An 11,121-nucleotide genomic window follows, 5' to 3' on the forward strand; every position below is an offset into this window, starting at 1 on the left:
TTATAGAAAAAAAACAAACGAAATCTTAATACAGCCAAAGGAAATTAAAACATTACTATATACAGAATATAGACTTACACTGATTACACCTGGTAAGTCAACGAGTACCATCCTCTGGATGCCAGGCCCTTTAACGCTCAAGGATATTGTCTAACATACAGAACAGGAAACATCATTTCATGAAACACTGCAGAAAAAAACCCGTTATTTTTAATCAGAGTATTAGTATATGTACAACCTCACAGCTGACTGTCTGTCCTTCCTTCACACTTTTCCTCATCCTCAGCTCAATCTCATGCCTGAGAGCAGCCAGCTGTGGGACAGAAAGAAAGAGCACAATAAATACTTTAATTAATGAAACAACTAGCTTGAAGTTGTAGTTTCTATCAAATGGATGGATTGAAGACTGTGTCACTTACATCTTCCTCCTTGGTTAGGTCAAACTCTCGGCCACTGTCCTTGAACATGGCCACGTGGTGAGGGCCTTCACTTAATGTTACCTACACAGCAAATAAGAGTTTTTATGTATTTAAAAAAAACAAGTCAATGTTTTAATGGTTTAATGGTTTAACTTACACTCCCAGAATGCTTGTGTGACAACGCTCAAAATAATCTTTGTTGTTTCTTATGTAAACCTGTTTATGATGACATTTTCTGACCATGTTGTGACAAAATATTCAATTAAATAAGGGCCATATAAATATGAAATCTTTCACACACACACGAACCACACTGGCCCCACACACCTTGACAGGAGAGCGTGTCATCATCTCTCCTGAGCCCCTGGGAAATATCCTGGCTTGTGCTATCATCTCAAGCACGCTGGTCTTTCCAGCACTCTGATCCCCCACCACAACGACCTGAAGCACAAGTTTAGGAAGAGGGTGAGACCACACAAAGAGACAGGGAAAGGAAAACAGCTTTGGGATAATGGAAAATGAAACAGAAGGTATTATGTGATCCAGTAACAAGAAATGCAAGTTTGGCAACATATTTATAAAGTTTTGATGCATGCTGAATCATCCACGTAAGGAAATCCCAAAAAGTTGATTCATACATTAACAGCATCAACCTTTCGGGTATTTAGGAAGTTGTTTGTTGATTTTTATGAGTCAAGATATCAATTCTAACACACACAAAAAAATGACACAAAAAATGTTGTTTCTTAAAAAACACACAGACGTTCAACAAATAAAGCTCATATGTACCCTGGGTAGGTGGTCCTGGGTGTTGTAGTTGGCATCATAGTCCGACAAGATGTCCAGGACTTCAGAATACATATCAATAAGGGATTTCTACACAAGGAGACAGAACGGTAATTATTCATCAGTCTTTGTGTAATTAGCTGTCACAACAAAGAAGAGTTGGAGAATAACTAAATCTATGAAAGGCAACACTTTTTTATAATTAACAGATATTAATCATAATAAAATGTAACTGCCCAACACTCTGGGACCTTTTGGAAAATATTCCAGATATCTGCAATGCTCACATCTGAAAAAGCAATCCCAATTAAAGTAAAATCTATACCAGGAAAAAGAGAATCTCTATGTGTTTAATATGTTCATAACCCACCTTCACTTTTCTTTGGTGAATGCCCTTATCATCTTTTTGCAGCACCACCTTCCTCAACTCTTTATTTTCCTTCTCCAGTCTCTCGAGCATGCGCTGATATCTTAGCTAATGGACAAATAGCAGTGTCAAAACTAACAACCAGAAACATTTCAACATTTACATTTTAGCAAGAAGAATGAAGTCACAGCCTACTGTACCTGAGTGCGCAGCAGCTCTTCTTGGAGCTGGTCTACCTTTTCTTTGTCAGATGACTAAAGATCACAGAAGAAACAAAGAAAAACAAAAACAGCAACAAACGTTAATGCTTCCTTTCTCTTCTGAAAACAGGAGCTAACCCCACGACTCTTACAGAACACCTTCAAACAACTGAACTCCCACCGGCATCATAAAGGCTCAATCCGTGCATTCTGTCTACAGAGAGAGTTGAAAGTCAAGTTAATGCAAGAGAGGAAGACAAATTTCAGGCAGACACAATCATTCTGGCATCGCTCAGCTTCAATCAACACGCTATGATTCACAAACAGGCACAAATCACAGAGTGAACTTAATCACAAATTCACTGCCATTACAGCTTAATTTTAATGATTGGACAAACTGTATTTTATTTTGTGTATTATATATATGCAACATGTTTGGAACAATGAGACGTGGGACAGGAAGCAGGAGGCACAGCACACATGGACAAATAATAGAAGAAGAAGAAAAGGAATTTAAAAGACACGCTAAACTATTTCATTAAAAACTATTTCTATACTGCACAACAGGGGTAAGAAATGTTCTTTAACTTACATTTGTGCAATACATAGCAAAGATTTTTGAAAAGCTAAGAGATCTCTTCATTATTTTCAGGGAGCTTTAAGGGGCTCTTAAAGAGCTTAAGCGTGTTGATGAAGTACATTGATAACAAAAAGTTAGATCCACTCATGAGAGTTTAAAAAAAAAAAAAAAGTGTAGCTCACACCATGCGGCAGGTTTCACTCCACTCCATGCAGCGCTTCTGCACAATAATGCAGTACTGCTGATGATTATCCAGCCACTTGCGTGGGAGAATGAGGCTGGCTATAGTCACCATTTCTCTGAAACCAAGCTGTCGAGGTCCATGCAAGCCCTTCCAACAGCACACTGGCAAAACAAACTCAAACTACACAGTCACAGAAGACGACTGCTTTTTAATACTATAGAGGGTGGAATAAAATCTGCTGGCAGGCCAATTTATGTGGACTACAAGTTTAACAAAAACAAATATATATACACCAACTTTACACCAGCTGAAAATCTTATGAGGTCACCTTGCTACAGTAACTGTTTAGTATACTCGTGTGTGATTATTTTCACACTTTCAATTGTGCCCATCAGCACCGCTGAGGTAAAGAGGCTTGAACCTTTCAGAGAGGAAACACTGATTTTCAACTGGATGTGAAGTTACTCTAGTGTTTTTTTTTAAGGTAGCGCTGGCTGAAATCACTGAGTCCTACGATTTACATCTTGGCCCTGCGCTGTAGCTGTAAAGCTTTAGGAGTCTCTTGTACGATAGAGCAGATCTAAGCAGGACTGGACCTTCACCTTGCGTGACTGTTGAGGGGGGCTGGGGTTCGGAGCAGGCTCTGACGGTTGGGGGCGTGCACTACTGGCTGCAGCGGCCCGTCGGACCTCCTCCTCGTGCCGCTGGATCTGCTGCTGAATAAGAATGAGCTCGCCAAGCAGACCCTGGTGAGGTATGTCATAGTGAGAAAAAGGCAGGAGGAGCAACAAAAACAACTGCAGGCCACGGGGCAGGCCAGCATTACAGGCCACTGCAGTAACCCAACACAGGGCTACAGCAGAGGGCGTCTGTCTTTGTCTCTGGGATTTATTTTAAGTCAAAATTAAATTGTATTAATTAAGGGTTGTCATTAAAACGAATCACAGTCTGTGGCTGTGTTAATCTTGCCACCATCATCAGTGTAACCGAGCAAAGTCAGCCTCTCCTAAATCCAAAACACAGAGATGCTGAACTTTGTCAGACTGAAAGCAGAAGAGGCAACTAATACGACAACCAGTGCCTCTCAGCGAGTGGCAGCAACTGTGATACTGTTGCATTTGCTCATTATTATGCACCACTGAGGATTTTTGGCTATCTGCTCATCATGAGTGGGACAACACTTTGCCTGAAGTTCATAATTCCTCAATAACACATCTTCTATAAAACAAGTTTCAAGTTCTGACCAAAATGTTTAGATGTGCTGCAAAACAACGTTAAATGGACCTGAAAACAACTGGTCGGAAGTTGATGATTAACCAAGCGAAGCAGGCACTGAGATATTGGTCAGGGTGAAGCACAAAGCATACTAAATAGCAGGAAAAATAGTTCAAGAGTCCCCACCATGACATATGTCAAATTGTGTGCATCTTTTTGCTTTTTCACTCTGTGAAATGTGCAAATAATATAATAAAAAGTGGTGTTTTATTCATGTTGGAGACCATGATCATAGAAAAAAATAGGGAATAGGAAAGTTTTGTTTTTTTTAAATGCACCTCGTAATACTCCAAGTCACTGTCACTTTCCTTTAAACTTAAGAGACTGTTAAACAAGCACACTTATACACAATCACATACATACATATACCACACATATGCCCGCAGACACCATGTATAAATAAATAATAGGACATGGATGCGCTGAAACATAGAAAACAAAACAAACATACATACAAAATACAAAACAGCACAAGGACAACAGAAATGAAATAACTGTAAATAAGGAAATATAGCATAAAGTTAAAAGAAGCAACTATCCACAGACGTGAGACAACAGTCAATGAACTTCTCACATGTTTAGCAGCGTGTGTGACAACTTGCAGTTAACACTTTGATTTGGTGCTGTACAGTTTGCACCTACAGGTTTAAAACTTTGAAGATCGAGCTACTCTAATAGCACTTACAGCCAGCTTTTTGGCAATTTACCATCTTTAATTAACACTGTTATTGTACAAACTTTGTTCTCACTATTACACCTTTAATTATATCTGTGTACTTGGCTGGTAAGATTGTGTTTAACTCGCATTTCACATTCAGAAGAACTCACTGAATCAAAACGAACCCCAAGTAGTACACTGCTAAAGACTATGCACCTCAATCACTGCCAGGTCTTCAAAGCACAGTACATTTAAAAATGTACAATTTTTTTGAGTAATGCAAACTAACATTTAAGTTTCTTGGGGGCATTTTGATTTAAATGATTATAGTTCTTTTCTTTTAAGCGAAAAGAGGCAGAGAGGAGCTGAGCGAGACCAAGCTGTGTCAGAGTAAAGAGAAGAAAAACTAGGAAGTATGAGCAGATTTTATGTACTTGCCTTTTTGTACTGCTTATCACCAGCTTCATGTGCAACTGCAGCAGAGGAATCTGTGGCCTTTAGTGGAGGATCACCTGAAGTTTCTATCAGGGGAGACATAACAACCCAGGATAAGATTACTAATGCAAATACATAAATATTATTACATGCAGCTCAAACTAGGAGAATTGTGACTATGGCTAAAAGACCCCCGATAGAAAAACAGAAGAGCAGAATGACTAAAATTCAAATGTCTGGAAAATGTAGCACTATATTTTATATACAGACCCTTTCCAAAAAAATTGAATATCATGGAAAAGTTTATTTATTTCCATCATTCCATTCAAAACGTTAAACTTTCATAGATTATAGATTCAGGGCCCATAACTTAAACAACTAAGTACTTGAAATCGTTTATTTGTACATAATTTGGGCTTCCAGCTCATAAAACCCATGAAAACAGGATTTCAAAAAATTAGAATACTGTGAAGACGCGAAGAAATTTTACAGGGCATGAATGTTTTAAACTGAGTGTCACACACAACTCATCTGCTAAACTCAAAACACCTGCACAGGTTTTCCCAGGTGTCATTAAATTGCTTCACTTTGGTTCAATTGTCTCAGTTAAGTTCAATATGGGAAAGACTGCAGACTTGACAACTGGCCAGAAGAGCATCATTGGTACCCTCCATAGGATGGGTAAGCCACAAACATTTATAGCTAGGAAGGCTGGCTGTTCACAGAATGCTGCGTCCATGCATATCAATGGAAAGTCTAGTGGAAGGACAAAATGTAGCAGGAGAAGATGCACCAGCAGAAGAGATGACTGTGGCCTTCAGCGGATTATCAGACAGAAGATTCAAGAATCTGGTAGAGATCCAGAAAGAGTGGAATGAGGCAGGAGTCACAGCTTCAAAACCACTTCTGAGCGTGTGCCAACGTCGGAAGCGACTTAACTGGGCCAAGGAGAAGATGGACTGGACTGTTGGCCAGTGATCAAAGGTCCTCTTCTCCGATGAAAGTAAAGTGTGCCTTTCATTCGGGAATCAAGGTCCAAGTGTTTGGAGGAAGACGGGTGAGGAACAAAACCCAAGCTGCTTGAGGTCCAGTGTGAAATATCCACAGTCAGTCATGATTTGGGGTGCAATGTCCGGTGCAGGTGTAGGTAAACTCGGCTTTCTTAAATCCAATGTCACCGCAACAGTCTACCAGGATGTTTTAGAGGGCTTCATGATTCCTTCTGCTGAGGATCTGTATGGAGATGCAGATTTCATCTTCCAGCAGGACCTGGCCCCTGCCCATACCGCCAGAAGCACCAAAACCTGGTTTGATGGCCATGACATCACAGTGCTTGACTGGCCAGCCATCTCGCCGGACCTAAACCCCATTGAGAATCTATGGGGTATCAAGAGGAAAATGAGGTCCACCAGACCCAAAAACAATGAAGAGCTGACAGCAAGCATCAAGGAAATCTGGGCTTCCATAACTCCCAGGCAATGCCACAGGCTGATTGCCTCAATGCCACGGCGCATCGAAGCAGTGACTAACGCGAAGGGATTCCCAAACAAGGATTGAAGATTGACATATCATTTTGGAAGTACCACATTTTGATTGATTTGCTGTGATCTTGATTTCTTTCTTTTTTTTCCTGCAATAACTGAGAACTAAATGGTGATGTCTTCACAGTATTCTAATTTTTTGAAATCCTGTTTTTGTGGGTTTTATGAGCTGGAAGCCCAAATTATGTACAAATAAACAACTAAGTACTTGAAAACGTTTAAGTTGTGGGCCCTGAATCTATAATCTATGAAAGTTTAATGTTTTGAATGGAATGATGAAAATAAATAAACTTTTCCATGATATTCTAATTTTTTGGAAAGGGTCTGTATATATATAAACTTTTCAAGCTATTCAGGAATGTATAATAGTCCAATAATCATCAGAAAATTTAGTGCAGCTAGGACTAGATGTTGAAGCACTAAAATACTGTAAATGGTTTCATCAGTTTGGTTTCATCAGTTTGACCCTGATGTCTGTGACTCTGATTAACTTCCATACCTTGTTAGAAACAGTTTTAGATGGACAAAAAGCAATTCAAGAATTGACTTCTTTAAGATCTTTAAATTAATTTTTCTAATATTCCTTTGGCACCTAATCAAAACTGGTGAAATTAAGTTTTCAAGACATGTTATGACAATGTACAAGGTAAATTCTACTTAGCCACAGAAAGAACATGTACAGAGAAAAATGTAGTAGCATTGGGAATAAGTATACTGATTATATCAATAGACAAATATTTTTCCTGAAGCCATTAAAGGGTACATTAAGTGTTAATAGTGCGTGAGTAAGAGCCAGAGACACTCCCTGCTGTTATTATGACTCCTTGCAAAGGCGTGGTCACATCTGTGTGGGAATACCTTCAGGTACATATTTCACATACTGCTGTGCAATGAACTACCTTTATTAATCTTAACCCATTTAAGGGTTACATTATTGTTATTTAATTTATTTTAGCTTACTGTTTGGATTGATTATTGGAATTCATTTTCATCTTAATCAGCTTTGTGTTCATTTTCCAACCATTTGAAAAACAATAAGTTTGAGCAAAACGAACCTGCCCCAACGATTAGTGATGAAAGAATGATAGAAGCAAAAACCAGGTGAGAAAAAGGGTGGAAGTCAAAGGAGGCAAAGAATACACAACACAGTAGGACAAAGCACAGCCAAGGACAGTCCAGTTTAAAGAAAGTAAAAAGGAAAAGAGGAGATACTACAGGTAAAAACAATGATCTGCATTTATGAGCTCTCTAGACCCTTTCTGTAGCTTTTTCTTTTACTTTCTTTTTTTTCTTTTAAATTGTGCTTTAAATTAACTATGGGAAGGTAAACTTCAAGGTTTCTATGAATTTGGGATGACTTCAAGAAGCAGTAGAGAAATCTTCTACCAATTCAAGTAAAGGTTAGTCCAAGATTAGACCTTTTAACCCTCGTAGTTACACTTACTGAACTCGGTAAATAGTCTGAACAATGACAGCAGCATTTATCTGCAATCTGGCAGCCAATATCCCAGGAAGATGCTCTGCTACCGCCTTCAGAGCCAAAATCATGGCCACCGTGCCAGTGCTGTGGCGAGACAATTGTCAGATAGCCACAGAAAGAAAAGAGGGGAGTGGGCAACACTACTGAGAGCTGGGTTTACACACCTAACAACAGATGCAGACCAGAAGCTCCTTTGACTTCACTACCCAAACTCACACCTGTGAAGAACGTGGAGGACAACAGGAGGGTAGGGGGGAGGAGAAAGGAAGAACAACACAAGATAAAAATCATAAAAGACAGAAGCAAAGGGATGATGGTCAAAGCAGGGACACAGCTAGCTAGATGATGTATATTAATACAAAGATAATGCTGTGCCAGAGCTTTAAGTCACCTAGCTAATTAATAGGAAACTGTTAAAATTGAAAAGAACACCCTCAAATGGGTCTCATCTTGAAAAAAGCCATAAATGTTGCATTTATCATTAGCGGCTTTTCATTATAAAAGCACAACCGATCCTTCATAATTTGTAGGCAGAATATAATATTTAGTATTTATTTAACACTAATGCTGATGTACGATGACACAAACACAAAACAAATCCTCATCCAGTCAAAATGCCTCCTACACAAAATTCAGTAAGGCTCATTAGTACTAATTTAAGCTTTCATGTTCCCAGGAACCAACTTGTACTGCAGTGAAATTCCTTATTACAGGAAACGCCATGCAGTTTACACAATCAGTTTGTACAGATAATGTTTTTAAATGAAAGTCATGAAATAACAGACATGTATATATTTATATTGGTATAATATCACACATAAATGCTGCACATGGACCCATCTAAATGGTGACGCCATGAAACCAAAGTCAGCATTAAAACCAAATCGCACTTACTGGAGGGTTCAGTTAATAAGGAATCATTTAATAACCACAACCAGAGGTAGAAAGGGTGTAGCAGAAAAATCAGCAAGTAACAGGATACAGAAGTCTACTTGCTCATTCTGCTCAGGTCCCTTAGAGGTCGGAGAGACCAAAAATGCAACCCTTGGAGTATGTTACAGGTAAGAAGGTAGAAGTGGAAAGCAGGCTTGCTTCAGTGAAGCTACTGTAACCTTCATTCTAAATCATGACACTCAGATGTCTGCACATGCTGTTTTTACAATAATATGTAATTGCATTAAGAGAATCCTGATGCTTTGTTTACTCACCAGAGGTGAGGAGGCTTTTGAGGAACGTGAAGTTCTCCCCAATTTTGTCAAAGTCGGGTAGTAGTTTGGCTATTTCTTCCATCTCTGGTAGAGCTTTGGCCAGTTTATCTGCAGGTGAAAATGGATAAGACAGTCAGGTGGAAAAGACAGAGCTGCAGCTCATGATACAGCTGGTGGAAAACAATGTGAGGGATTTAATTATTATTGTTTGTAAAAAAAAAAAAAAAATTACCAAGATCTATTTGTTCACTCAGTTCCCAAACAAAATCAGGAATCACCCAGTTGTATTCGCTAAAATCAGGCAGCATTTCCTTCCACTCGTCATAGGTCTGATAGAAAACAAACAAAAAAACATCACCGCTTCAGTATGCTTAACAGTTTTCCTGCATCTCACATGACGAGCAAAGCACAACATTCCACACTGACCTTCTTAGCTGTATAACCCCCTCCCACTGCACTCCCCAGCAGAATATATCTGAGCTTCAGCAACCGAGCAGCAAGGCGAGCCACCCAGAAGTTGCGCTGCTGCTGGTACCCGTGGCCCCCAGAGCCCGGGGGAGGCTTCGGCGGCCGCATGGGCAACCGAGACATGGAGGTGAAATAGCGGGCTGCTGTGCGATGAGGAGGCCGCTGAGGGTTGCCGTTTCCAGAGTAACGGTGATGGATAGCACGGGAGAGAGGGTGCAGCTTCTGCAAGGGTATCCGAAATCTCACCCCCATGTTGTTGGCCACCAGGTTCCTGCAGGCCACGCTGAGATGACAGAGGTGTGGATAAAAACAAAGACACCTCATTTCCACAGAATAGTTACAAAAGCAGTCATTTTTGTTCAAGGTAGCCCCAAAAGACTGCAGCAACACGCACGAAAGCAGAAGACTGCATACATTTTCAGGTTTGACATTGAACGTTATAAACGACCCAGTTTATTACAATAAAACACTCAACTAAGTGTACAGATACAGTTAACAGTATCCGCGTCAACAGTGGTCTGTCAATCTATCGTTTTTGTTTTTAAATAACCCAGCTGCTGTACACACTCAGCGACCGAGCTAGACTTTTAGCTGGTTTATGCTAGGTAACGTTTATGCTGCAGTAGCACCGGCAACATGAAGCCAAAGCACTACACGTGTAGACAGCCGTGATAACTCCTGTAATATGTGTCCTTTATTTTTCTTACTATGACATGGGGCTGCTGCCATCTACACAGAACCAGCTCGGCCGTCCTGAGCTGTCAGAGGAAGCAGCTTCATATGTGCTCTCCTCACACCGTAGCTAACCCTGGCTTCTGTTACCTTCATTAAATGCAAACTCACCAGGCAGCTCTGCTCCCGACACGCAGCATGGTGCTGTTAAAGCAGCTTCACGGAGATGTCGTTCAGTTTCACTATTTAGGTACAGTTTAATTCATCTTCCCAAACGACACACATTTGCTTGCCCGTTGTGGCGGCTAACTAGCTAACAAGGACACAATCGGAATGACAGTCCACTTCCGGTGAATAGTGCCACCGCCAAATCAGCACTGACAAAAACGATGTAGTGAATTGGTTCCTATACGTACCTCCACTAAAATATCTCTTTTCAAATGACACCCTTGTCGTCTGTGTCGGGGTTTTTAGGGGTAACCATAACAATGTACACTACATATGTTTAGGAAATAAAGTTGCAATTATAGCTTCTTTTTATACTGTGTTTTCTCGATTTTTAAATGTCTCTATAGATCATTATAATTCAATGTTATTTATGTAATGTCAATTCACAACAACAGGTGCCTCGAAGGATACTAGAGGATGCACCTGTAGTATAAGTTTGACCATCCTAGAGGACTTCCTTCTTTCATCAAGAGGATCTAAGGATTCAGGAGTGACGGACGATTAACAGCCAGGAGATGGCAGTAATGCAACAGTTTTGGATGCAAGCTGCCGTTAAACTTGACTGAAGAAGAAGAAGAAGAAGAAGAAGACTTCCTTCTTTAGTTATTACATTCACAACA

The 11,121-nt window shown here is 40.0% G+C and overlaps 1 protein-coding gene across 4 annotated transcripts in view; it reads right to left on the bottom strand.

The window, feature by feature from the left end:
* The window catches only part of opa1 (OPA1 mitochondrial dynamin like GTPase), a 36,731-nt gene extending 26,075 nt beyond the window's left edge, over positions 1 to 10,656 (bottom strand). Inside the window, exons 1-14 of one of the 4 annotated variants that reach the window (XM_031758142.2) lie at positions 10,445 to 10,656; positions 9,560 to 9,884; positions 9,366 to 9,462; positions 9,134 to 9,241; positions 8,090 to 8,143; positions 4,908 to 4,990; positions 3,139 to 3,282; positions 1,773 to 1,826; positions 1,576 to 1,680; positions 1,209 to 1,295; positions 747 to 860; positions 420 to 500; positions 239 to 313; positions 79 to 150 (exon numbers count right to left, since the gene is read on the bottom strand). In XM_031758142.2, the coding sequence (XP_031614002.1) occupies positions 79 to 150; positions 239 to 313; positions 420 to 500; positions 747 to 860; positions 1,209 to 1,295; positions 1,576 to 1,680; positions 1,773 to 1,826; positions 3,139 to 3,282; positions 4,908 to 4,990; positions 8,090 to 8,143; positions 9,134 to 9,241; positions 9,366 to 9,462; positions 9,560 to 9,884; positions 10,445 to 10,473 (1,428 nt within the window). In that variant the 5' untranslated portion in view covers positions 10,474 to 10,656. The remainder of the gene's footprint in view (positions 1 to 78; positions 151 to 238; positions 314 to 419; positions 501 to 746; positions 861 to 1,208; positions 1,296 to 1,575; positions 1,681 to 1,772; positions 1,827 to 3,138; positions 3,283 to 4,907; positions 4,991 to 8,089; positions 8,144 to 9,133; positions 9,242 to 9,365; positions 9,463 to 9,559; positions 9,885 to 10,444) is intronic. The other 3 variants (XM_031758143.2, XM_031758144.2, XM_031758145.2) reach the window with 3 other exon arrangements.
* Between the last annotated feature and the right edge of the window lie 465 nt (positions 10,657 to 11,121).

The sequence above is a fragment of the Oreochromis aureus genome, linkage group 15 (genome assembly GCF_013358895.1).
Source record: "Oreochromis aureus strain Israel breed Guangdong linkage group 15, ZZ_aureus, whole genome shotgun sequence".
Lineage (NCBI taxonomy): Eukaryota > Metazoa > Chordata > Actinopteri > Cichliformes > Cichlidae > Oreochromis > Oreochromis aureus.